Source organism: Momordica charantia (genome assembly GCF_013281855.1).
Source record: "Momordica charantia cultivar OHB3-1 chromosome 9 unlocalized genomic scaffold, Mcharantia_2.0 BLBB01000009.1, whole genome shotgun sequence".
Classification (NCBI taxonomy): domain Eukaryota; kingdom Viridiplantae; phylum Streptophyta; class Magnoliopsida; order Cucurbitales; family Cucurbitaceae; genus Momordica; species Momordica charantia.
In genome coordinates, this window is record NW_028275167.1 from 2992433 (window position 1) to 3018516 (window position 26084).

A 26084-nucleotide genomic window follows, 5' to 3' on the forward strand; every position below is an offset into this window, starting at 1 on the left:
TTGTATTTAAAAACAAGTATGAAACCGACTTGATATAAGTAAATTAGTCAAGATATTAATAAATATTTTTTAAAAAAAATGTAGGTTTAAGCATGACAACTTTGTTTGAATGGTAAAATAAATAAGGTTTAATTACAATGGCGTCATTTTCAAAAAAAAAAAAGTGAAAAAAAAATTACAATGACATCTATTTAGACATTTTACTTTGAAATTTTTTTTATTGGTCCAAACTTTTCCTTTCCATTTTAAGTTTAATAAGTCTTTTTTTTTTTTTTGGGGGGAGGAAAAAATGTAACGTTAAATGCTTCCATGACAAGCTAATTGTTTTGTTTAAAATTATGTAATCGGTTAACTTTACAAAACCAACATATTTAAAACAAAATCTATTAATTGTAAAATAAAAGTTTCAAATTTCTATTAAAATTTTTTTAACGCATGAGAAGCTAGGTGTTTAGTATGAAAATCGATTTATTGTTTTTAGGTTAATTGAATTAAATTTGTCATATTTGTTTAAGAAAATCGTTTCCAATTCAAATAGTGAAAATGTTGAAAAGAACATTTTTAAATGTTTCATTTTGAATTTAAAATCTTAAAAAGCATAATTATTATATTTTTTAAAAAAGATAATATTTTTATAAATACGTTTTAAACTAATTTCACTTTGGTATAATATATTATAACTTATATAATAACGTAAAATAATAATTCTACAAAATTTATATCTGATAAATTAATTAATATTATTTAAATTGCCTAGTAAAGTTTACAAATACAAATAACTTTTTATAAATTAAAATTTAATTTTCAAAATCTACTGTCCAATATATATCCGAAAAATATTAAAATACAACTCGGTTTTCGTTAAATCCAATTCTGAGATCACACCAAATCAACGCACCATTTTGTATCAGGAGGAATCAACAGGGTTCTCTCTTTTTTTGTTTAATTATATTTTTTTCCGCCGCGTTGGACCACTCTCTGAACTCCTCCAACCACCGTTCGCCGGAGCTTATTTCTTCAATGGCTTCCTGTAAGTGTTTCTCTCAACCCTTTGCTTCCATTCTCCTCCGCCATTCGTAGTGTTTTTGTGCATATTTCGATTTTGGGTGCTTTAGTATTGTGTACTTTACCAGTCTCCCGAATGGGTAGTGACTCATAAAATTCAGCTGAAATTACTGTGTGTCTGGGTTGGGTTCTGTTTTAATTCTCCTGTGGGATTGAAGAAGCTGTAATTCTTGAATACTTTCAAAACCAAGGCCATCTTGAAACTGTATTCTCGCGGGAATGATGATAAACTTTGATGAATGTTCATGGCTTCAAACTCTCTGTCTCCAGTTCCCTCTTAACCCGAGACTAGAATTTCACTGCTAATAGCTGGAAAACTGGTTAATTGTTCAATTTGGGGATAAGAATTCCTGAAACGTATGGAAAATACCAATTTAAGGGTGAGTTTACTTTGAAAAGAAGTGTTTGTAAGTTAAGTAATTTTGAAAGAAAACTAAATAAGTACTTCTTCTTAAAGCATTTTAGATGGTTTTTGTTTGTTATTGGAATTTCTCAAAACACTACTCCTTAAAATTTTAATCAAACAGTACAATTTTTTAAATTAAAATACCTTTAGTCATTCACAAACACTTTAACAGACATGCAAACGCACTCTTAAGTCTTAGATTGTTAAGGGACTCTTTTGAGAATTTTACTTCATTTATTTTTGTTTTGAAAGTATCACTGTTGTTGTCCTCATCATATTGCAGGCAGCTTAAGAACTGCAGATTTTAGAGTCTCAGGGTTGGATGTTGGTAGGGGAAGAGTCTCTACTTTAGCACCTTGTAGCTTAAGAAATTGGATAGGCAGGACACCACAGCGATATTTGAGTTTGAGAATATCACATTCGTCTCGCAAGGCTTTACATGCATGTTGTATTACATCGCCCGAGACCCAGAGTACGTGCCTGTGTAACTTATAATATCTTCATTAATGCCACTCATCATTGTAGTCTAAAGTCAGTTTTTGCATTTTTCTTCTATGTAGAGTTCATAGTTTTTCTCACTCTAAGTTCTGCGTTGGGTTTTCTTTTAATAGAAAGATACATTAGGAACTTACTTTTGATGAACAAATTGGTAAGCTGGTGTGGTTGGATTAGAATTAGGCCATTCGAAAAACCACCAAGACTTCTTAAGTCCACTTTCAAAAGCCACTTACTATTGAATTTTAAAGGTTAGGTTATGCATTTTCACATACACCTTAAGGGTATATACATTTTTGGATTCTCTAATATCCTGGAGGTTGTCAACCTCTACAGCTTTCACTCAACTCATGCACCGCCATTATTGTCATACTTTGTTTCCCAAGTTCTGTTGGAATGCTAGATCCTCTCTGATTTGCATGTGTCTCATTGATGAGGTTTGACCATAACCAGATCGAAACAGGTTCTGAAGAAACAAAAGTTTCCAGTTTGGCAAGCCAACTTATCCCAAATCTGCATGAGGTAAGATTAACTTTTATGAGTGAAAAAGTTTATTCAAAATTCAAGTAGATTCGAGCTGTTTTCATGTTTGCTATTGTTCGGGAAGAGGAAATATTAGGGTGATGGTTAGGACGGGGAGTTAAAGTTGATGATTTGACCATTATAAACTTGATTAGTATGGTGGACTTTTAGATGATCCATTCATATTGGAATCTTTACTCATTTATGGAGCATTGAATTCTCATTTTTATAGCAGCTTGAAATTGACTAAGAGCAGCTTCAACAACCTTTTACCTTGTTCCATCCATCTAAACATATGCCTTTTGGTTTCGCATAATAATGTTCTCTTTTTTCTTTTTTCATAAAATAAACATCTACTAAAATAGCGATTGTTGTTCATGTAACGTAACCATGTCATTTTGGGAACCTGAAGCATACTTTTCATTCAATATCGTATGCAGGTTGAAACCCTGCTCACAAACATATGTGACACATCCTCGATTGTGGAGTTTGAACTGAGAGTAAGTAGTAATAAACTATTTTTGAATAATATGGTTGCTTTTCTTTCTCCAGAGAGGGGAACATATTTTTCTCTAAGTCCTTTGTTTCAAATGTTTTCTTTCTCCTTGTGCTATTATTTTAGCTTAGCGGATACGATTTGCATATGGTGAGGGGCTTAAAAAGTGAAGATTTACCTCCTCCCCCAGCTCCCACTCCTGCTCCTGTTAGTCAAAATACAAGTTCTGTAGGATCGGAATTAAATGAATCGGTTAAAACAACATCATTAGCTTTGTTGAAACCAGAGCATGTTTCCTCTTCTCCAGAGGGGAACTCGAGATTCATTGAAAAAGCTACAGATGAAGGCCTGGCAATACTTCAATCTCCTAAAGTAAGTATACAAATGCTTTGCTTCTCTCTTTCTCAAATCCTGGACAGTGAGGTGAGATTTTGAATGCAGGTTGGGTTCTTTCGGCGATCTCGAACCATAAAAGGCAAGCGTGCTCCACCATCATGTAAAGAGGTAAGATAAATATCCCCTCCTGCCTTTAACAAACACAATGGCATTTTTTGGTCCGTTGCATTTTGATCTTTCCATGCACTTTTACCTTATGATGATGATATGTCAAACTTTACTAACATTGATTTACTAAACAGAACCAGGTAGTAAAAGAGGGTCAAGTGCTTTGTTACGTTGATCAGTTAGGTGCTGAGATCCCTATTGAGGTTCGAGTCTTGACCTTTAAACTTCTATAGTCAGTGCAAACAGGAGAATCGTCCGAGTTCGATTATTCGCGTTCCATACTGTTCCTTTGTTGTTACATGTTCTGTGTCCTCTGCTGTTTGGGTTGTACTGAACTGATTACATTGATATAAATCTTACCGTCGTGTGTTCTTGTCTTCATTTCGTTTTGCAGTCTGATGTATCTGGAGAAGTCGTGGAGATACTGCGGAAGGATGGGGGTACGTCGGTTTTCGATATTTTTTTCCCTCCTTTAATATTGTGAAATTTTCATTAATAATGTCTTCTCAATTCATCATTTTCATAACAGAGCCTGTTGGATATGGAGATGCTCTTATTGCGGTTCTGCCTTCATTTCCTGGGATAAAGAAGCTTCAGTAGATCGTTTGTTTCCAAATCAGTTCATTACTCTTTCAAATACTATGCCTCTACATTATTGGTTTAAAAAAATGATTGCATTTTCCATAATTTGAATTCAGATTTATGGTAACTCGAGTATAGTTGAACAGGTTAAAATATTAGTAAATTCTCTTCAATTGTTGGCTTGAATTTTCACCCTCTTGTTAAAATAGTAATAGTTTGAAAAAAAAGGAAAAAAAGAAATTCTTCCATTTTAAGGTATTTGCCTATGGAAATTGTTTATTATGGCTTTTCAGTGATTTAACACGAGAAAGTTTTTCTTAGGATTAAAATTAACAAAGGTGAAATTGTAAATTTATTTTTTTTAACTTTTAACTTTTTGTTTGATAGGTTTATGAATTATTAATTTTATGTCTAGGTTTATGAATTTTTAATTTCATGTCTTAATAGGTCGCTGATTTTTTTTTTAATAGGTTTCTGAATTTTAGTGTTGAGTAGATTCTTGCCATATTCAACATGTTTAATTCTGGGCTTAATAAGTTCGGGAATTAAAAAAGAAAATTTAAAAGATCTATTAAATATAAAATTAAAAGTGGTTAATTGTTCTTGAAAAAAAATGAAAATGAAAATACTAAACTTGTGATTAACAATTAATTAAAATTAACATGATAGGTCAATATATTACATAATTAAATTATAATTTTGGTTTTTGAATTTTATCTATACATTCATTATTTTATCCAGAAGTATCCTTTAAATTCATAAGTCTATTACACAATATTTAAATTTAAAGATATTTAAGAAATCATATTTAGAAGAAAGAAATGGGAAATATCCAAACAGTTCAAAAATTAGACCGCGAATAACCGAAGCACCCACTGCGGCATCTTAGGTTTCTGATCGGCGCTCCACCGGCGGAGTCCATTTCGCCTTCTCCGCTGGGTTTTCCGATGGACGGCTAGGGTTTCGCTCCCGTATTTCTCCGACCTGCTTGTAAATATTGTACAAATCTACTATACCTGTCAAGAAATTCGACATATCATTTGCCATTTCAAATTTCATCGATTTCTTCCATAGTTGTGGACTTAGGGTTGCTGTTCTGACTGTTTTTTCACGGCTCTAACAGCTTCCTGGAGAATCTTCCGTCAGGTATCTCCCAGAGTTTATGAATTTTTTGCACCGAATTTGGTTCGAACTTAACTGCATATGACAATTCTTGATTCTCTTGCGATGTGAAGATTCTTACAATGTACAGAGATTTATGTGATTTTTTGCTATTACAAGCTTTTCAAAAGAATTCTTCTTTGGAATCCTACTGTTAGTCCGTTTGGAAGAATTTGAAACTTGAAAGTAGATGCATCTGCCAACATGAGAGCTCCTTATCCTTCGAACCGAATTACTTCTCCGGTCCCTGAGGCTAGTGGCGATCGGCCACCATTGCCTCCTCAATTTTCTTATGGACCACGCCTATCGTCTTTGCAGCCTAGGATGCCTGGAACTGTACCGAGTTTTAGAATGCCCGTAATTCATGAAGCAATGCCTTCAAATTCTGAGATTTCACCACGGAACAATCTTAACGTTGGGTTACATTTCCGTGGGATGATGCATACATATACACCTGCTTTTAATGATCCTCGTAAATCGTCGCCTTCTTGTCAAGGAATTGAGTCTCATGAAGGTCGATGGGCAGGGAGTTCGAATGCTGGCTGTGGAACGTCGAATGGAATCGAAGTATGCAGACTGTTCCGTAGCGGGAAGGGGTGTGCATATGGGGCTAACTGTCGTTACCTTCATGAAATTCCTGAGAAAACTATGGATTCTGGCTTCTCCAGCCAGAATTATAAGGTGGGAGGTGTAGTTTCTGGTCATGTTATGGATCGAAGAAGTGAGTTTGATAAATCAAAAGAAGTTAGAACAACAGGAGAAACGAAGATTAGTGTACACAGTGAGATTCCAAAGCCTGAATATTTCAGAACAAGGCCCTGTTACCCCTGGCAGACGACTGGTCACTGCCCATATGGGAATGCCTGTCGCTTTATTCATGGAGAAACAGGTATTTTGAGCTTTCAATTCATCGTTCATTTACATTGTTGTGACATGATTTCTAGTGACCTACAGCTCTTTGAGCAAGAATGAGACATTGAATTCCTAGCAGTACCATGTTTTCTATTTATGCTCTTTTGCCATTTTCTATTCCATGTATAGGTTGTTCTGCCCATGCATATATAAATGGACAACCCGAAATACCATGTCTATATTTACTAATTCATCACCATTTGAATCAATTTAGTTGGTGATTTAGTTGTACAATGTACATAAATTCAAAAGCTGGTCATTGTCAAACTACAGGCATTGATATTGCCCTCGTCTTCTTTTCTTTTGGTGAAAATAGAACTACAGAAGCCTGGATCCTGTAGTGTATCAGAGCGAGGGAGCGTAGGCGGTACCTCTGCGACAACCTCTGCTGCTGCCGAAGCTGGATTATCAAGTAGCCGAGGAATTGAAACTGACTGTGAGGATAAAGGGTCAGGAATGAAGCAGTTCTTTAGATCAAAGGAGTTTAAGAAGTTGATTGGCATTTATGCTGACTGGCTTGAAGATTGAGTTTTCCGCATGACTTACACTACAAAGATGAAGGTTCTTCAAGAACTTTATAGCTGCATATTGACATTTAAATGAATATAGGGGTATGGATAAAGGATTTTACTCTTCACAAGGATATGAAAATTTTTCATTTTTTTTCACGCGACTTTAGCATATTAGCGAAGGAAAACTGACCCGCTGTTCATGGTATTCTGTTTTTTTTTTTTTTTTTTTTGACAGAGATATAAGTAGAAGTATATGAAGATTTGAATTTTAAATGAAAATTATCTCTCCTAAAGGATTTCAACCAACCATTGAAATGACTATGGGTTGATGGTTATTATAATATAGTCCTCTTCGATAACTATATTATTTTTTATTTTCTTTTTTTAAAAATTAAGATTAAAAATATTACTTTCACATGTATGTTTTTTTGGTTTTGTTATCAGTTTTTATAAATATTTTAAAATCTATGTCAAATTTATTTTCTTAAAGTACATTCTCAAAAAACTTCTTTTTGTTTTTTAAATTTGGCTAATAACTCAGGGATGTTTTTCTTAAACAAGCATAATTTTTAAGACTTAGAAAATAAAAAATTAGTGGTTATCAAACAACACTCTAGTTTTTAAAATTCGATTTAGAATTTTAAAAATATTAAAATAAAATAGATAACACAACAAAGAAATAATATGGGTTCTTTTTTTATTGTTTATTTTAGTACAAAAGAAATAATGTGTAAGGATAATATTCAAAAATATAAACTAAAGATAGAAAATAGTTAGTTTCTAAGGATAGCTTTTACTGTGGTACAGCTCTAAGATAGAGGAGTGCTTCCACTATAGGCGTAGGAAAGATCTCGCTTGCTAACAACTGGTTACATGTCAATTCTATGGAACTGTCCAACAAAATAAAGTAATAAAAGGAGACCACAAAGATTTTCAGAACAACATTAGATCCTTTCGTTTACAATTATCCTATGAAACTATGAAACTACCCGAATTGGGAAATTTGGAAGAAGATGAGAAAGTGCAAGATATCACAATTGCTCGTGTTTCGAAAGAAGCTATACAATAAGTTCGTGATGAAGAAGGGGTGAACGGCCCTCGACCTATCGATACAGATTGAAAGATACATTTCAACTTTCAATAGTCAAACATATGACGAGGTGTTACAAGTGAGAAATCGAGCACAAGCATGTACAAACTACACGGTACCACAAGGTAGCAGGGACCAGTCACGTAGGTACCTCAAGGGAGAGGTTTGCGCACGTGGCAAAGAGCCCTCGATGCCCTGATGAAGACAAAGCAGCCACTACGTCCTACACAGATGGCCCTTCCCAGGGCACCCATTGTGGAGGTAAGTCATTCACATCACACATGAACACTAAACATCCAAAGATATTTGGTAGGCACTTCACTAGCGTCAAGATCCATCCAACATCCTATTCAATTGGACACGTCAGCAGACTAGATTTCTATATCAACACAAGAAATAGTAACTTTTATCCTTTAAATATGGATCTAACAGTTTTGCTATAGGATCTCTGTCGTGAACCTTTTCTATAATACTCTGTTTTTGTTACCGAGATGCAACCGTCGGTGAAATCAAATTTGGAAAGGATAAGGGATACATATTTCTGAGAGAAGATCCAAGTTCGACTCGTCTCAGACGTGATTCTAAAAATCATACCATGAAATGAAACCAATCACTATGTAAGTTATCAAGCAAACATCTGTCCTTAAATATAATAATTTACAGAAATGGGAAGGCTTCGCGCTTACATTTTTTTCCCCTCCTCATTTGGCTCTTAACCCTCCCGATTTACAGAAACACCATCTTGAATATTTAATTCAGCTTCTGAGTTCCTCCATTAACCCCTATTATTCAGAGAATATGAGTAGTTTGGAAGACATTCAAGCAAGCAATAAGAGGAACTGCGAAACAAAATTGGAAGGGATTCTCACCCGTGAGATGAATTGCTCAGCATCAGTTCGTTTGAGAAAATGTATAGAATGGCGTGCAAAGTTTGCTGTTTTATCATCACTGAGTATGATTCCTTCACCGATATCATCGAGGACCCTCACTTGGATATATGGATCCTTAGGTGGCACCATATCCTGCCAATGATAAACTTGGAAATTTCTGTTCGAGGAATTTGAGTTGGAAGCAAAAAAGCACAAGTTTTTAAAGCGTTGTGGTTTCAAATTGGTTTATGATTTCCACCAAGTGCTTTAAATTATCTACTGCAATTATATATCGGAAAGGAGTAAACGAAAAGCCAAGAATGAAGGAGGGTAATTACCCCTTTATTAGCCTTAATTTTTCTTTTAAAGAAAATTACACGAGAAAGTTAAAGATTTTAAACATTTCTCATTAATTTGCTCCCTAAAATTTTAGAAGGAAAAAGATTATATATAGAAAAATGGTGTCAGAGATTACCACAGTTAATTCCAACTCCAGTCTCGACATGTATGCTTTTAGACATGCAGAATGCTTCTTAAAATACTCTTCCTCTGAGTTGCTAAGCTTCTCTTGTATTTCTGGTGGAAGCATAGATCCTACCTTCCATATCAAACTTCTTATAATCTCAGCTCGATCATACCTGCTTGTTTATATATAAAAACATTTAACTGGCAAATATAATTATCCCGAACCCAGAAAACCAGGTAAAAGTCAGTTCCTCATAGTTATCTCACAATATTAGACATACACATAAGCCATGAGGCAGCGTTTATTGCGAACTAATGAAAGGTGGTGAATGAGCGCACCAAAATGATCTTCGTTCTTAGTCGTCTGTAAATCCAATCCTTCTTCCTGTATTTTCCTGTTTCAGATCATCATGTCAACTATATTGAGTCATCCTGAAATACTGTCTTTTAATTTAGGTAGCCAGTGATTCTAGACCAGTACTTAAACGCATACAAGTGGCACTATTTCTCTTTGCTCACTTACATAAATTGAAGAGTTATAATTCATTGGTTTAGGCGCTTTCACAACCAGAGCGACAGTGAATACATGGCTGGTCAGCTTTCAGCATTTGGTTATTTGTTTAAGTGACACAACAAGAGGTAGCATTTGGGTTAACCTTCCAATTTTATTAGATGCAACTGTTACTAAAGAGAGAGCAAATGTCTTGTGCCATCCATGACTTCATTCCTTTCTACATGTGACAGTTCAATCAGGGAGATTTTTGACACAATCTTAAATGCAATGAGTCGAGAATATACGGTAGCAAGTTCAGGACTCTAGTGAACTTACTGGGATAGTTCCTGGGATACATATTGCAACTGATATAACGGTGTGGATTTTCAAGAGAAATGGATGAAGATTTTCTCAAACTATCAAACTTGTTAACGAGTAAAAGGTACCTGAAATTCATATCTTATAGTTCTATCATCGACCAAGGACACTGTTCCTGGGATAAAGATAGGTCCCAAGTGCTACTGCCAATAAAATGAAGCCTTGAGTTGACTTCTGTTCTTGAAAGCTTTCATACCATATTATGGAATGGAGGGCAGAATGGACGGAAATTGGATAAAAGAAATCTCATGGACGGAAATTGGATAAAAGAAATCTCAGTCGATGGTACTCACTAGGTGGCCCATACGAGACCATCAGCATTAACCGTGATAAAATCACTACTCATGAAAATGTGAACCTCTGTCATTCCTCAAGATTGCTCTCCTTATATATATTGAACTATTATTAACCAAATGAGCGTGCTCTTAGAATTAACTACCTTTTTTTCCTACCAATCATGATCAACCGAAAACAGATCAATTACCACTTAAACTAACTTATCATTATCAAATAATAGGTAAATGAAAAGGTAGAATATTATAACCTCATCAAGGACTGAAGCTCAAGATGATGCTGCTCGCATTCTGAAATAGCCTGATCAAATAGATCGCTCTGAAGAAACACAGGGAAAAAACAGGTACAAACAAAAGAGCAAAATATTAGATGCAATCTGAATTTACTATAGAAAACAGATTAAAAATCTGAACACTAAGACATTGAACAAGGTGATTTAAGCCACCATAAATTCTTTTCAAGACATCTACTTACTCAAAGTGCTTAATAATTAGCCATCAGCAATCAGCATCCAATAAAAAACAAGCTAGTTTATAAGAATATGTATATTAGTGTAAAATAATCACTTCACAGAAACCTGGAAGTGCTGGAAAAAAGAAACGAGCAAAATACAGTCTTTGAAAATGAATTTGAAAATTTGAGTTTATTTATCGAAGTAAACGATTCGTCAAGTGACTTAATCATCCGATGGAACAAAGTGCAAAACATTTAATCAACTATAAAATTAGCCCTTCTAGATCTCCAAATAATGCAAATAGCTGCAAGCATCAAATGGAAACGAAATTGCAAGGGCAAAACTCGGTAGCCAATATAATACAATCTCAATAGGTACACATATACATAAACGAGCATGTGGACTTACATTGAAGTGCGTTAGCTGACCTTTCTCGCCGTTTGCAAGCTCTTTCACCAACTGGCATGCTTTTCTTCCATACATATTCAAATTTCACCTCTTCGACAGAAGATTTTTGTTCCAGGATCCTTATTACTACGCAGATACACAAAGATCGAAACCTGCTCGAAATAAATCAGGCAAATGGATATAAGTTCAATCACGAAATAAGTCCAGAGAATACAGAATTGGAGAAAGAGAAGTAACAATTTTAGATTGCAAATTACAGTACCTATCGAAAACTTCTGAGCATCGGCTGATAATTGAATTCCTGTTTTTGAGGAGAGGGATTGGTGGAACAAACTTCAGAATTAGGGATTTTGGCGCTTTTATTTTTCTCAATATCAATGTTAAAAAGATGAACCGGCGGGAAATTGTGCTGTGACGTGTCACGTGCGCTAAAATCAAGGACTGAAACACCTAACTCTAAATTATAAACGGTATATTCTGGTTCGATTGAAAAATCTTAATCCGAAGGTTGCTTGGGTTCTTTGGATTACTGAATTTTTCGTACAGCTCTGTTCTATTTTTTTCTATTTTTTTTTTGTTTTTTTTTTGTTCAGTTTGAGTTTCGTCATAATTATTTTAAATTTTATTATTATTCATATAATTCGATTAAAATTATCAATAATATAGTGAGGGTAACAATTGTAGGATTTTTTTTAAATAATAATTTTTTTAAAACAAATGACAAAAATAGTGTCGTTTTGAAAATTATTCCAAAAGTAGTGTAGGTAAATCGTAGTCATTGGCTGCGATTTCAATGAAGTCGCAATCGTTGGCAGTCCTTACCCGCGATTTTATTGAAGTCGCAGCCAACGGCCGCGACTTCGCTTGGACTGGCTTCACTTGGAGCCATGGCCATGTTGACGGAAGTTGCAGCCAATGGCTGCGACTTTCCCTTGAACGACCGATTAGCGGTGTAAAGAAGAGATCGAGTAAAGAAGGACTATAATCTTGGATGGCCAGGAGGCCTTAAAATTAGTGGCATCGAACGGCATGTCAAACATGGAAGTGGGCATCGCATCCGAGAATATCATGCCAGAATTATTTCCCTTGGAATTCCAGTTCCAATTTGAATTCTCTCTCTTTAACACTTCTTCTTTCTTCTCCATGCAATGCATGCGACTTCCATTGGGTGGAAGTTGCATCCGTTGGACGCGATTTCTGCCTCTGCAGCCACCTCACCCGACACGTCAACAGTATACGTTTGCACGGAAGTCGCATCCATTGTACGCGAGTTTTGACTACTTCTTTGACCTAACATATTTTTGTTAATAGTTTTGAAAACTTAACTTAGTTTTTTATTATTTATTTAAAATTACATTTATTTAGTTATTATTTTTAAACTAACATTATTTTTGTAATTTATTTTTAAAATTAGATTATTTAAAACTTTACCCTATTTTAAAATATATTTTTAAGTCATTAATTCATTGTAGCTACTTATCACTTGGATCAAATTAATAGATAATATTTCTAATTCTACATAATATTTTGAGTTATTATTTAGGTCAACGGTGAACATATAATAATCCTATTATTTAATTAGTAAACACATTTTTTTTATATAAAAGTTGAAAAAGTAACTTTTCCAAATATTGACATCTTTAGGTACACATATTGAATTTAGACCATATCTCAAATATTGAACGATCATTATATGTAAATTAAATTGATATGAATTAAATCTATAATTAAACAAACTCGTAACGGTCTAAAACTCTACAAAGACACTTGAACAATTCAAACTTCAATTTACTTAAAAAATAAATAAATAAAAATATTCAAACTTCGATATTTTTATTCAAATATTATATCTTAATTTACAAGGATATAATTATTTATTAGTTCATATAACGTAGAAGTTTTTCCATTAGTTTTCTCTTTAAGTTGGCTACATGTAGCACCACCACATTGAATTATTTAATTAATTAAACTTCAATTTATTTTAATATTGCGTTGAGAGATGGTAGTTGATCTTGTGAAGCATACATATATTTTGTTCTCCATCTCATCATAATCATGTTAACGAATTGTATATGTATCAAATTATTTGTGTTCTCAGTCCTATTAACAACTCAGTTCAATACTATCGGTTTATGCAGAAATTTGGCCTCCTAGAATTTTGTCAAATTCACACCAATCTTCAGGGATCGACGAGACATGCAAAATAGAATAGCTGTCACACAGGTTCTGATGCGGCCATCAGATATCTTCCGTTTTAAATTCCTTGAAAGGGTAGGAAATAGAGATTTTCTCCTGGGCATTTATTCATTTTCTTTAGTTGCGGTTTTAATTGAAGATATTATTGAGTAAAGTTTAAAATATTTAAATCTTCATCAGTTAAATATTCGTGGAGAGAATTTATGTATATGTCACAACTTTAATTAGCAAGGAACTCAAAGATTGTGTTTAAAAAGTTGAACTTGTGAATTAGTTTACATTTTAAATATTAACGGAATTAAGGAACAAAAAGGAGGATTTTCACTCAGAGAAAATGTAAAATTCAAAAACTAAAGTATAAAACGTTAAAAAATGTCCATAATTCATAGTTGGTAATTATATAATAAGATCAAATTTACTTAGTAATTGTGATAGCGTGGAACATGTAGCTAATTAAGTTATACGATGATGATCTTGCTACGTGATGATCACTAACGCCCAATAGTCATGTAGATTACCAGAACTATGTTACACACTTCATGTAGACGCGTTAGAGTTTCATCACGTTTCTAATGTTATACATTTCGCTTAAACACATTAGGGCTTTATTATGTTACTGTTTTATTTGAGATTACGCTACTCACTTGGTGTAATGTCCAATGACCGCATGATAAATATTGGACACGATAATAATTTAGTATGGCCATCTTTTTTTTGTAAAATAACTAACGGTCATCTTTTCCGTAAAATAGGTAACGAGATAAAAAATACATAATCTTGAAAAGTAGTAACCTATAAGCAAAAACCAATTGTGTACGTTAGGGTCGTTCGGGCGAAAAACCGAGTTGCGTACTAGGTGAAGCATAAAGCATATGGCTCGCTAGAGAGATACAAAGCTAGCTAAAGGTTCCTTCCACTGCTATGAATTACACACACGCAAGTAGACTATTGAGTGCAACCCCGTAACGAGATCGACTGCATAGTCGTGAAGGTGCGCAGTTTGTTTTTTTTTTTTTGGTGCCATGGCTTATTATTATTCTTTATTACTTTACTGGAATAAAAAAAAACTTGTTATTTAGTTAATTAAAATGAGTGCTCCCCGGTTCTACGAACCCTTGTTGATTCTGAACTTCGTTCGCGAAGGAACCAGACTTTGGACGAGTCTAGGTAGAGGATAAAGTTCCATCGTAACAATTATTTATTTCTATTTCAACTCGTCTCTTTTTAAAAAAAAAAAAAGCGAGGAAACCAGGAGAACGCTCCTTTCTTCTTATTTGTTTCTCTACTTAAATGAATCTTCCTAAGACATAATTTTAAAAATCTTTCATGATTTTGTACATAATATTTTCAATCAAAAAGTAATTAACATCCCCTCATTAACCATTTGATAATCATATATCTCCAAATTAAAAGTTTCTCCAAAATTGTTCACACACGTATTAAGATTTATATAATCCATATAGCTACAAGAAAACAAAAGGATGATTACAAAACACAATCAATATGATCATATTAGAATTTCGAATCACATAATTAAGGACTTTTCAGTGGAAAAAAAACAATTGGGTATTTTTTATTTTATATTTTTCTCATTGCACAGCATCAATAATTGACCTATTAAAATCCATAAAAATAAAATTGTTGACTAAGTTCCCAGTTTACCAAAACTAATCCCCTTAATCTCCTCCCCCTCTCTATATAAATCGTTCACAGAGAAAACAGAGAGCGGCGGCCATGGCTGGTTTGCAGAGATCTGTGGTGTCGTTCCGGCGGCAGGGATCTTCCGGCCTCGTGTGGGACGACAAATTCGTATCGGAGGAGCTGAACAAGGCGGAGCAAAGGGAGGGAGAATCCGTCGAGGCGGTGGCTAGAGACATCCCGCCGATCAAGACAATCGACCGGAGCCGATCGAACCGCGGCGGAGGGGGGCGTGGGTTCCGGAGTAAAGACACGCCGGTGCCGTCGATGGAGCCGCAATCGCCGAGGGTTTCTGCTTGTGGGCTCTGCGGCGCTTTCGGGAAATCGGCCGGCAAGAAACAGAGGGCGACGGCCGCCGGTAAGCGCCGGTCACGGTAGTGTAATTTAGCTTGATGGTTTTGGGAATTTAAAGGAGTATTTATATTTCATTTGGATACGTTATGAAAAATAGGATTGGAAAATTGAAGAAACTGATGTAAAAATGTTTTTTTTTTTTGGGAATTTAATTTGTTTTGTTTGAATTGGAGATTAGAGTAATGGTTGATCAATTTTCCTTGTTTGGGTGCTTAGAGTTGGTTGAAGAAACTCATTTAATTTGAAGCACAAGTTAGATGTTTCTTTGTATGGGCGACAAATTATTCACATGTAAATGTGTTTTTGGTTTGTTAATTTTTGCAAATATATATGTATATATATATTTTTTGTTAGGTAGTCTTCAAATTCCAACCCATCATTTTGCGACCTTTCTATTAGAGTGAGAATGAGGAGATACCTTATAATGTAAGGTCGGTGAGCCGTGCCCCAATTCCAAACTTCCCTCGCAAGGGCTGATCGAAGAATAACTCGACTTAAGAAAGGGTTCGAGACAACAAACTTTGTGTTTGAGGCTAACCTTGACGATTAATTAATCATCGTATTTTAACAATGTCCTTAGAACATAGCTCAACCGTCATTGAAACTTACTCTTTTTTACCAACTCTTTCTGTACTCCCGTTAAAAGAAATAGTGTCTCCCAATTTATTGCATTAAAAAAAATAGTGTTTTTCGAATAAAAAAAAAAAAACAAGTCCTTAGAATTAGGATTAGGGCTTGTAATTAACCTTATAATATGGATGTGATGTGATTTAAAAAATTTTGAAGTCACAACTAGTGGTATTATAATGTTCTTTTTTTTAAAAAAATAGCGTTATAATATTATATGTCATGAATTAATTGCAACGATTTTATCATTTCATAATTTTAAGATTAGGAACCCGTAATGAATTGAAATCAATTCGTTGTAAATTTGTAATAACCTTTAATTTATAGATGAGTTTTGCATCTTTTCCTTAAAAAGTCATATTTGGTACCAACCTATTTTCTCGTAATTTATTGCATGTGTTTGATATCAAGCGGAGAAACAACTAAAAAAAAGAGGAAACTTTTTCTTTCGAGAGTTTTGATGTTAATAATAACCTTACAAATTTAAGGCATCTCAACCCTCTTTGTAAGAGTACAAATTTAGCCTTTTGGATTAACTTGGTTTAATCTTAATCATTGTTCTAATAGTTGACGTCCGATCCATCTCCATCCGTTTGTTATTTCTATTTTTATTCTTATTTGTTTGTCCTTCTCTAATTTCAATAGTACCATTTTTCTTATATCTAAAGGAAAAAAAAAAAGAAAAAATTAGTACCATTTTCTTATAAACTCTTCCTCATAGGACCGAACCATTCATCTTTAAAATCACCATTTTTCTTTTCTGTAGATGTAATTTCAAAATATACCATGATATACTCTTTTTTTTTACCAACATTTGTGTTAAGAATATAGCAACATAGTCTTTGTTAGTGGAAACGGTATGCAAGACTGGACCAAAAAATTATTTCACCCCTAGTGGATTATCCCTGAAAAAAACAAGTTGGAGAATGGGCAACCATCAACGTGGATGCGGCTTGCAATAATTCACTCCCTCATATAGATATTGAAGTGTTGATTTCTGATACTCTCGAAAAGGTTACTTACGCAACGTCACAAAGAATTTCTTCAAACTCTTCAAATTTTTAGAACTCAAATATAATTGAAAAGTTGAGCTCTTTGATATCAAATGTAGCCTAAGTGACGTCTCTCTGTGGTAACTTATTTTACTTAAAAAAAAAGCAACCTTAATCATTAATTACACCATTAATAATTACTAATTAGATTAAAGCGACCATTAATGATTGTTAGTTAGATTAAACCAACCATTAAGGATTATCAATGAGACAAGATAAAGAATTTCGAAATATAAACTATAAAATGCAACATTTATAATTGTTCAATATGAATTTGAATCCAATACTCGACTTATTTAATCTTAGTCCAACAGTTGTCAGTGGCAAATCAAGTGGCTATTTCTTGCAATGCTATTGATATTAGTGATTCAATTCGTAAAATGTGATCAACTTACATTTTCTATATTAGAAAAAAAAAAAAACCCGATTCTCCACCCCAATTGTATTCTATGTTCATATTCACAAAAGAAAAAAAAAAAAAAAAAGCTTCCCGAAAAGCGACAAATTGATGGGTGGTGTGGTATTTTTAGTGTTAATTTCGTCGAAACAAGGAAAACCCAACTGCTCGAAGAATTCATTCCTTATATTTCTAAATCTGAAGGATTATATATCACAAATTGGCGCTTAGGCCATTAAATTCAGTTCGATTTGGCCGCTTAATGCCACGAAGTCAGCGAAAACGATTTTGGCTCTTCGCTGACATGAAAGGCCAAGGATCGCAGCCATTTCCATTACCCATCTTCGTATTTATCGTGTTCACCAGCTTTAGCTTTGAATCTACAGCTGAATTTGACTCGTTGCTGCAGCTTCCACTTTCTGGGTCCAACGCGACTCGGCCCAAATCCAAACGGGTTTTCGATCTTCGCGATTTTGGGGCAAAAGGAGATGGGTTTAGCAACGATACTCAGGTATTATAACAAATGAAGAAGAGATGGTATGTTTTCAAGATTTTTAAGAACAATGACTATTTGATGATCATGGTGCTGATTCCCCCTTTTTTGGTTTGTCGTCTTATGGGTTTGAATGATTGCTTCATTGCTTAGATTGGAAAAGGTGAAAGTTTAAGTACTTCCTCTGCAACTTTTTCATGATTTTCCATCTGGACTCTTTGTTGCAGTTTTCTATGAACATTGACATTCTGATGCTGCTGCTGTTTCCCCTTTTCTTGGTTTTTCTTGTTATGGGTTTGAATGATTGTTAAATTGCTTAGATTGAAAATGCTAGAAGATTAAGAACTGTCTGCAACTTTTTCCTGATTTTCCAATTTGATTCTTTGTATCCACTCGAACATTGGCTATCTGATGATGCTGCTGTTTCCACTTTTGAATGATTGTTTCATTGCTTAGATTGAAAATGCTAGAAGTTTAAGAACATTCTCTGCAACTTCTTTTCATGATTTCCATCTAGGCCATTAGAATGTTTGGCGCCTTCTCTTTTTTTAAGCTCGATTAGACAAACATTTGTGAGTTTGTGACATTATGCAGCAGAATGTTTGTTTTTCCCAATGATTTTACAGTTAAATCACTATCAAACCCAAAAGCTTATATTAATAAGTTACGGTATTCAGTATATATAAACTTTTATTCCTAATCTTAAAACTCTCCCTCATATGTTGGCAAATTGCACAAGGCCCGGAGAGGAAATGACATTGTAGGAGTTCGACAATTAGACCTCTTCCCTGATAATTAGTTAAATTGCTGTTCTAACTTAAAAACTTTAGCTAATAAGCTAAATACATCTGAACATCTATTCATATTCTTAACTGTAATAATTTTGGCTCTAGGCACTCTTGGCTGCGTGGAAGATGGCTTGTTCTTTCCCCACTCGAACACGAGTTGTTTTTCCAGCTAGTAACACATTTCTGGTGCACCCTATTGAGCTTCATGGTCCTTGTCGGTCAAGGTTGACCTTGAGGGTATGAGCCAAATGCCATTCTTCTCCCATTTTAACACTATCTCTCTATCATTTTTCTGCTTTTAGACTTTTTCCTTACATTCAGTTTTTTAGTTGTATTTTTAAAAGATATATGGCACAATCAATGCTCCAAAAGATCCCGATGCCTGGGCTGGTCGAAATCCACGGAAATGGCTTTACTTTCGTGGGGTGAACCACCTGACTCTTGAAGGCGGAGGGGAGATTAATGGAATGGGATACGAATGGTGGATGCGATCTTGCAAGATTAACTCAACAAATGTATTTTCTTATTCCAACCCTGAATCCTTATGTCTCATTTCAAGATAACTTGTATAAATCGAGCTCGAAGTAGGCAATAACCATTGTTTTTTGGTTTTCTTATGTGGCAGCCTTGTCGACATGCTCCTACAGTAAGACGTTCTTCTGCTGTATGCTTTGTCCACATTTTGTTTCTTATCAGAATTTATGTTTCGAAACGAAATGCTGCAGACGGTGACATTTTCATTATTCCATTGCAGGCCATGACTTTTCATAAATGTAAAAATTTAAAGATTCGTCATCTATTGGTAATTGACAGTCAACAGATGCATGTTTCTTTCACAAACTGTCTCCGAGTCGTAGCTTCTGATCTCAAAGTGATTGCTCCTGCCTTTAGCCCAAATACTGATGGAATCCATATCAGCGCATCAAGGGGTGTCACGGTCACGAATAGCATCATTAGTACAGGTCAGTCATCTTAGACCACCTCATAAACAGTTTATTCTATCTACTGCTGAGCGTAGATTTAGAAGACATAATGATCAACCATCAATATTTTCGAAGAAGCCAAAATCGATGCCTCCAACAAATGAGAAACTTTTTCTTAAAGCTTGTTTGAAAGATCATGAAACAATCCTAGAGAACAAAGATTTACAGTCGTTCTGACCAAATGCGACAAATGTTTATCGATATAATTCAGTGAATAACATTCTGGGGCAATAAATATGCAACTCAAGTAGGCTCTATGTTGCTCTGATAAGGTTTGGCTTGGTTTGATGCCTGAATTTTCCCCAGCCATCACATAATTTGTCAATTTGTTTTACCTGGTTTTTTGAAAATGTGATTAAGAATTAGTCTACAGCTGAATGGGTTGATATTATATAAATTATGGATCTTAATGGTAAATAACCAATTTGTGCATGTGAGCTGAGTTTAAAACACACTTAAGTTGATTTCAATATCTTTTAGCTCAATTCGGTTTTTCGAAATTGCAAATCTAATGAGCAAGATGATGATCAATCTGTATCCTTTGCTTTCACGTAACCGAGAATTCTAATGCAGATGCACTCCCTTTCCAGGAGATGACTGTATCTCTATAGTGAGTAATTCTTCTCGGGTCTTGATCAGAAACATTGCCTGTGGTCCGGGCCATGGAATAAGGTACATAAACCTTCGCTAGCTAGATTCCTCTGATTTGACAAAAGAAGTTGGTGTATAACAATGGCTCTCTTATTTATCAGTATTGGAAGCTTGGGAAAGCAAAATACGTGGGCGCAGGTCCGTAATGTAATGGTTGATGGAGCTGTTCTATCGAACACCAAAAACGGAGTGAGGATCAAAACATGGCAGGTGTGTCCTGTTCATCCTTTTTTCGGTATAATACATTACGCATCTCCCACAGATAATCTTAGCTGATCTGTGCTCTTGTTTCCTATGTCCATCAGGGTGGCAGTGGCTTTGCCACTGATATTACCTTCAAGAACATATTGATGAAAAATGTATCAAACCCGATAATCATAGATCAGTATTACTGCGACTCGGATCTTCCATGTGCAAACCAGGTAAGGGTTCCCAACTCATTCATTTCCAAACCCGAAAAACGTACCCGGCTTTGCCAATTCACTAAAGCCTTCAGTCAGGAAGTACAATAACTTCTTGTTTTTTGAGAATGCAGACATCAGCTGTTAAAGTGGGAGACATATCATTCATTCACATCAAAGGAACTGCAGCAACAAAGGAAGCAATAAAATTTGCTTGCAGCGATACATCGCCGTGTGAAGACTTATTTCTGGAAGACATTCTTCTCTTATCGAATGATGGCGATATTTTGACTTCTCTCTGTTGGCAAGCACAAGGTTCGAATTCAGGGCCCGTTTATCCACCGTCGTGCTTTCTCAGTAACGAAAACTTCATTGAGCAGGTGGTCCAGCCTGACCCTGTTTCTCATTCCTTTTAGATTCAACTTCTAAAGCTTTATAGTTGCAACTTGCAGAAGCTTATGATGTGCTGCATTCTGTATTGTCTATTTGCCATCTCTGTGTACTCGGCCTCCATTTCCCACTGGATTTGCCAGATGAGGTTGTGATATTATACTATTTAATTCTTGTATTTCATTCTTCACGTTTTATACCTTTAGAAATTTTGATCCCTACCGATTTTAATAGTGGAGGACTTAGAGGGAATGTGTTCAAGCCATGGTGTTCACCTGTCTAAAATTTAATAGTGATCAAGCATCGACGGGCACGTAAATAAATAGTGTCTTTGTGTTTTTTTATTTTGTTAGTATAAATAGTTATCATTGTTAACAATCGACTTATGTGCAATGTAATGAAAAATTAATACAATGGACGTGAGCTAGCATAGCGATGATGTGAATTGACGTACCACCAATATGATCTATAGTTCTTTTTAACACATTTTAATAGCAACGACTGCAACGTTTCAAGTATAGTGGAGAAGTTGACATATACATGAAATTAATAAATTAAATATATAGTTTTTATTATTATTATTATTATTATTTTGGTACTCAGGAGGACCAGGACCAGGTTTTGAATGATAACCTTTCAAAAAAGATTTGGCCCATTCTTGTGACATTGCCATGATTAAAATTTTGAATTTTTCTTTTTTTATGATAAGATTTTCATCAATATGTCACATAAAATTTTTATTTTCTTTTCAAATCAAAACATGCAAGAAGAATAGTGTTACTGTACTTTATAATTTTGATAAATATATTTTCTGTGACTTGTTTTTTTAGTACATATTTTATGTGACTTATATTAAATATAAGTGGGAAGAATATCTATACAAACATGATTTTTTTTTCAGATAAGATCTAAAAAAAATCTACGTGGATCTAAGACAAAATGAAATCATTCTCCTAACATGTCTGGGAAAATGTTGATATGTTTTTGTGATAAGATTTTCATCGACATATCACATCATTTTCTTATTTTTGAAATTGGTACAAGAATGATTAAATCATGTCAATTTGAGTCCACAATTAAAGATGAAAGAGAAAAATAAAATTGAATGGCTGGTTTGATTAAATGGTTAGATATTTAGATGGCATGTAACGTAACTATCAAAATCCGGACCAAAAAAAAGATTAGTAGAAGAAAATTTTGATATGATCATAATGATAATATTGCATGTTCTCAGCCACCAATTTTGATTTTTGATTTTTCTTTTTTCCCATCAAATATACCAAAAAAAAAAAAAGGAGAGTTTATTGAAACTTTGAACAAGAACTTCTAATGCAATTTTAACTCTCTTGTCAAAGCATCAAATTTGGTAAGTGTTTTTCCTTTTTTGTTTTGAAAATGATGGGGAGGTTGAATGTTATTTTTTTAAAAGTTAAATATATGTTTGACTTTTAATATTTGAAATTTTTTCTATTTAGTCCATTTATTTTAAAAGTCTTAGTTTAATTTTTTATTTTAAATTTTTTTAAATTATGCTGTACTTGCATGGTAGCAAAAATTGGTAAAATTTAGAAGAACAAGGTCACTGGAGGACAGTTTCTAATTCTTCTAAATTTCTAAGAAGTTAGATAAAAATGCTAAAATATAAGAAATTAAATGGAAGTTTTAGTTTTTATTTTTGGAAATAGCGTGTGAGTAAGGTGGGTCTTTTTTTTTCTTTCCTTTGAAGTGTCATTTTTGCTAAATTTTGGAGGTTGTCGGGTCTGTTTTAGATGTTAATTTATTGAAATTTGAGAAATGTTTTTCACTGTTGCTGCTGCTGAAATTTGAAGGTTTATTTTTGGTGTATTGAAATTAGTAGTTTTAATCTGAAAAGAAAAAATTGATTCAAACAATTACATCAGCTCGTAATGTGAAGTATTATATTTATCAGAGTATTTTTTTTTTACATATTTCTAATATAATTATATTTTAAATTTTCAAATTTAAAATCTAAAAATACTGATAACGTAAAAATGATTTGAAAAAAAAGTTCAAAAACAAATACGTCAAATAAATATTCACTTAACCTTTTTTATAATCCCCTTTAGTTTGAAGGTCTGGTCTGATTGCTTGGCTGGTTTCGGGTCTCATATTGGTCTATTTAGTTTGCTTGGATTTGTCACATTAGTTCGCTTGTCGTGTGGCGATTGACATGGACTTTGAATGTTTCTTTTATTTGGAGGGAGCATAATGCTAGAGTTCATGCGAACGGGATAGGTCGGTCGCCTTCTGTCCCCTTTGGTTCTTTGAAAGCTGAAGTTTAGTATCGTTGTACTACATGGCCGAAAAGTTGTTGTTTGAGTTCTGATCCTATGTTTACCTCAACTTGGGATTTGTTTTCTTAATTTACTATCGTCTTCTATTTATCTTTGGGGTGTTTGTGCCTTGATCTCGAGCAACAGTGACATCATTTGTTTTTTTTGTTTAATATATTTACCTTTACAAAAAGCGAAAAAAAAAAAAAAACAATTCGGATTCACCTTTATTATTGATTTATTCTATCAATTTATGGCATTTCATACAGCTAAGCTAAGCCAACTCATATCTTTATTATTAATGCCTTCACATGGCCAAAAAAAATGTGCATATTTTCCTAATGTTTCGGCATCGTATTTTATTTTATTTATTTAATTAAATTTACAAACAAAAGTACACTCCTTTTAATTTCCTTTGCCAATAAAACAGCTAGGCTCCTTTGAACTAATCTAAAGCAATTGATTCCAAAACGTTTTTAAATACTTGAAAAGATTGAAAATAAAAAGTAGAATTCGTGGTCAAAGAAAAATTTAGCTCTTGAAATTTGACTAGTATTTCAAAATAAACAATTTACAAATTATATTTACAAAAGTAATGTCAATAAATAAGCATCATTGTTGTAGTACACCCATTTTTTTTTCTTTTTTTATAATAATTACAAGTTTACCGCTTATATTTGATAGTGGTCCATATCAACTTTAAGTGTTTAATAGATCCCCAAATTTTTATATATGATGGATAGATCTTTAAATTTTAAAAACGATCAAATATGTCTCTAAGGGTCCTTTAATATTTTTTACATTTTTAGAGCAATTTTTAATATAAAATTCAATTTTGTATGTAGTTTCGTGACTTTTAAAAAATATTGAATAGACATCCTCTAAAATGTTTGTGGACTAAATTTTTAATTTAATTTTTTTTTAAATGGATTTGAGGATAGATCTTTAGCCTGAGATCATAAATGGCTTAATGATAAAAATTAAAAATTTTCATATGGGCAAAAAAATATTTTCAAAATTCTCTAGAATTTTTGGAAACAACGAAATTAGGTTTGTTATTTCTTGTTCCAATTTTTTTTTTCAAATCATAAATAAAAACATTATTTTCATCCTTATAAAATGCATAATAAATATTAAAAATAAATATAACATAAAATAAATATTAAAAACATATTTTTGTTTCTTTTTTCTTAGAAAAAAAATAGTAACAAATACTTTTTATCTTCATTTACAAAAAAATAGGAATAGTACCAAACAGACATTAACTAACTTGGCGATACAATTGTTTTTTCCTTTTCTTTTTTCGTTGGGTATAATATGTGGAATAGAATATCGAACTTACAATTTATTGATTTGAGATATATATCAATTATCGTTGAGTTATAGTTACGTGATTGTACGGGGAAAATCACATCACATTTAATTTGGTGGGCTTTATTTATTTTTTCAATCATTGACCAGAAAAAGATGCATGGATGAGAAAGCTAAGACAGTGCGTTTTGTTTGGTAAAGATTCGATGGCACTGCAATTCCTTCACCTCCACTCAACTCCATATGCTTCCATAAAACGGCACCGCCCTCCCTCACCTTCCTCATCTTCTTTCCTTCAATCTTCAGAAAATAGAATCCAATTTCTATTATTTTACCACTTCACACATATTCGAACTTACAATATTTTAGTCGAGAATATATATCTTAACTTGGTACAATATTTTAGTCGAGAATATATATCTTAACTTGGTAAGATTGTCAGTTATGTTTAACCCGATAATAAAATGTCAATGTCAATGGTAGATTTGAAATATTGGTGTACAAATTTTATACTGCTTTGGCTAAACTTTCAAATAAAAAAGTGTTTTTAACTAATTAAAATTATTGTTTTTTAATTTTTTATAATAAAAAGTAATTTAAAGAAAATGATGAGTTAAATTATAAGTTTAAGCTAAATAGGTCATGTGAAATTTAAAAGGTTGATAATTTTTTAAACTTTTAATTTTATGTTGCCCCTTAAATTAAATTGACTAATAGATGTTTCGACTTTCAACTTTTATTTTTTTGTAAAAATTTCTTAATCTACCAGGAGACATTTTTCAAAATTCAAGAACTTATTGGACACAAAACCGAACTCTACACAAAATCGAAAATTTAGGTACTTATTAGACATTATTATATATTTAGAAATTTATTAGATACAAATTAAAATTTTAAAAGACTTTTATACCCTTTTTAAATTTCAGTAACCTATTTGGCTAAAAAGTTAGTGACTAGACTTGTGATTTAAATTACTTAATAATACTTAAATAAATAGGAGAGCATAAAATATATTTTAAAAAGTTTGAAATTCAAGTAAATATATATTTTTTCAAAAGTTTCAATCTTACGTTTAGTTTGCTTAATTCCTTCCTATAAATATGAATCTCTCCAAGCACATGTTTGTTTCAAGGAGAAAGACGAAGAGAAAATATTGAGAAGGTTTATTAAGAAAAAAGAAAAAATGAAGAAGAACTCTGCAGCAGCTATTTCTGCCGGCGGCGGCCGTTGGGCGGAGGAAACCACCGCCGCGAAAGAAAAGCAGGCACCGGCGCCACCTCACCGGCCGGTGAAGAAGCAGCTGGAGAGGACGGTGACGGAGGACGTTAATGAAAGTGCGGAAG

The 26084-nt window shown here is 33.5% G+C and overlaps 4 protein-coding genes and 1 pseudogene across 12 annotated transcripts; 4 read left to right on the forward strand and 1 right to left on the reverse strand.

Annotated features, from left to right (window-relative positions):
* The first annotated feature begins 873 nt into the window (after positions 1-873).
* Positions 874-4256, forward strand: LOC111014551 (Single hybrid motif superfamily protein). 3 transcript variants are annotated; one of them, XM_022289339.2, is made up of 9 exons: positions 874-1030; positions 1755-1943; positions 2430-2488; positions 2929-2988; positions 3111-3356; positions 3426-3488; positions 3623-3691; positions 3883-3928; positions 4018-4256. In XM_022289339.2, exons 1-9 carry the CDS (start codon positions 1021-1023, stop codon positions 4086-4088), a joined length of 813 nt encoding a protein of 270 aa, XP_022145031.1. In that variant the 5' UTR covers positions 874-1020; the 3' UTR covers positions 4089-4256. The 3 variants fall into 3 exon arrangements, with proteins under 3 accessions (XP_022145031.1, XP_022145046.1, XP_022145038.1); XM_022289354.2 differs by lacking the exon at positions 1755-1943; XM_022289346.2 differs by lacking the exon at positions 874-1030 and having other exon boundaries at positions 1770-1943; positions 2420-2488.
* A 519-nt stretch (positions 4257-4775) lies between these two features.
* LOC111014652 (zinc finger CCCH domain-containing protein 39) lies at positions 4776-6811 on the forward strand. Its single transcript, XM_022289453.2, has 3 exons — positions 4776-5216; positions 5352-6120; positions 6460-6811. The coding sequence occupies exons 2-3, from the start codon at positions 5436-5438 to the stop codon at positions 6669-6671; spliced, it is 897 nt and encodes a 298-aa protein (XP_022145145.1). The 5' UTR covers positions 4776-5216; positions 5352-5435; the 3' UTR covers positions 6672-6811.
* Positions 6812-7563: 752 nt separating this feature from the next.
* LOC111014510 (uncharacterized) lies at positions 7564-11536 on the reverse strand. Of its 3 annotated transcripts, none has more exons than XR_015787010.1 (8): positions 11369-11536; positions 11107-11258; positions 10495-10562; positions 9361-9474; positions 9090-9252; positions 8615-8767; positions 8432-8527; positions 7564-8091 (listed from the first exon to the last, which is right to left on the reverse strand). XR_015787010.1 is itself a non-coding variant. In XM_022289298.2 (7 exons), exons 2-7 carry the CDS (start codon positions 11179-11181, stop codon positions 8501-8503), a joined length of 600 nt encoding a protein of 199 aa, XP_022144990.1. In that variant the 5' UTR covers positions 11182-11258; positions 11369-11534; the 3' UTR covers positions 7564-8500. The 3 variants fall into 3 exon arrangements, 1 of the variants encoding a protein (XP_022144990.1); XR_015787009.1 differs by having other exon boundaries at positions 7564-8326; XM_022289298.2 differs by having other exon boundaries at positions 7564-8527; positions 11369-11534.
* Positions 11537-14918: 3382 nt separating this feature from the next.
* Positions 14919-15624, forward strand: LOC148208842 (MAPK kinase substrate protein At1g80180 pseudogene; annotated as a pseudogene).
* A 1923-nt stretch (positions 15625-17547) lies between these two features.
* LOC111021679 (putative polygalacturonase At1g80170) lies at positions 17548-21319 on the forward strand. 5 transcript variants are annotated; one of them, XM_022298711.2, is made up of 9 exons: positions 17548-17941; positions 18817-18948; positions 19056-19226; positions 19337-19375; positions 19466-19673; positions 20285-20366; positions 20447-20555; positions 20651-20767; positions 20881-21319. In XM_022298711.2, the coding sequence occupies exons 1-9, from the start codon at positions 17693-17695 to the stop codon at positions 21160-21162; spliced, it is 1389 nt and encodes a 462-aa protein (XP_022154403.1). In that variant the 5' UTR covers positions 17548-17692; the 3' UTR covers positions 21163-21319. The 5 variants fall into 5 exon arrangements, with proteins under 5 accessions (XP_022154403.1, XP_022154408.1, XP_022154424.1 ...); XM_022298716.2 differs by having other exon boundaries at positions 17553-17941; positions 19337-19357; XM_022298732.2 differs by having other exon boundaries at positions 17840-17967.
* Positions 21320-26084: the final 4765 nt, after the last annotated feature.

What these genes read in the sequence shown, in the direction of transcription:
- LOC111014551 (XM_022289339.2), top strand. An exon ending in TTGTGGAGTTTGAACTGAGA is followed by an intron (nt 2,989 to 3,110) that starts GTAAGTAGTAAT and finishes CTATTATTTTAG; the next exon opens with CTTAGCGGATACGATTTGCA. An exon ending in CTCCACCATCATGTAAAGAG is followed by an intron (nt 3,489 to 3,622) that starts GTAAGATAAATA and finishes TTTACTAAACAG; the next exon opens with AACCAGGTAGTAAAAGAGGG.
- LOC111021679 (XM_022298711.2), top strand. Translation starts at nt 17,693, where the DNA reads ATGCCACGAAGTCAGCGAAAACGATTTTGGCTCTTCGCTGACATGAAA. An exon ending in GGTTTAGCAACGATACTCAG is followed by an intron (nt 17,942 to 18,816) that starts GTATTATAACAA and finishes TTTTGGCTCTAG; the next exon opens with GCACTCTTGGCTGCGTGGAA. An exon ending in GGTCAAGGTTGACCTTGAGG is followed by an intron (nt 18,949 to 19,055) that starts GTATGAGCCAAA and finishes TATTTTTAAAAG; the next exon opens with ATATATGGCACAATCAATGC.
- LOC111014510 (XM_022289298.2), bottom strand. Translation starts at nt 11,181, where the DNA reads ATGTATGGAAGAAAAGCATGCCAGTTGGTGAAAGAGCTTGCAAACGGC. An exon ending in CGCTGCCTCATGGCTTATGT is followed by an intron (nt 9,253 to 9,360) that starts GTATGTCTAATA and finishes ATAAACAAGCAG; the next exon opens with GTATGATCGAGCTGAGATTA. An exon ending in CTGAGCAATTCATCTCACGG is followed by an intron (nt 8,528 to 8,614) that starts GTGAGAATCCCT and finishes TCTGAATAATAG; the next exon opens with GGGTTAATGGAGGAACTCAG.
- LOC111014652 (XM_022289453.2), top strand. Translation starts at nt 5,436, where the DNA reads ATGAGAGCTCCTTATCCTTCGAACCGAATTACTTCTCCGGTCCCTGAG. An exon ending in CTTTATTCATGGAGAAACAG is followed by an intron (nt 6,121 to 6,459) that starts GTATTTTGAGCT and finishes TGGTGAAAATAG; the next exon opens with AACTACAGAAGCCTGGATCC.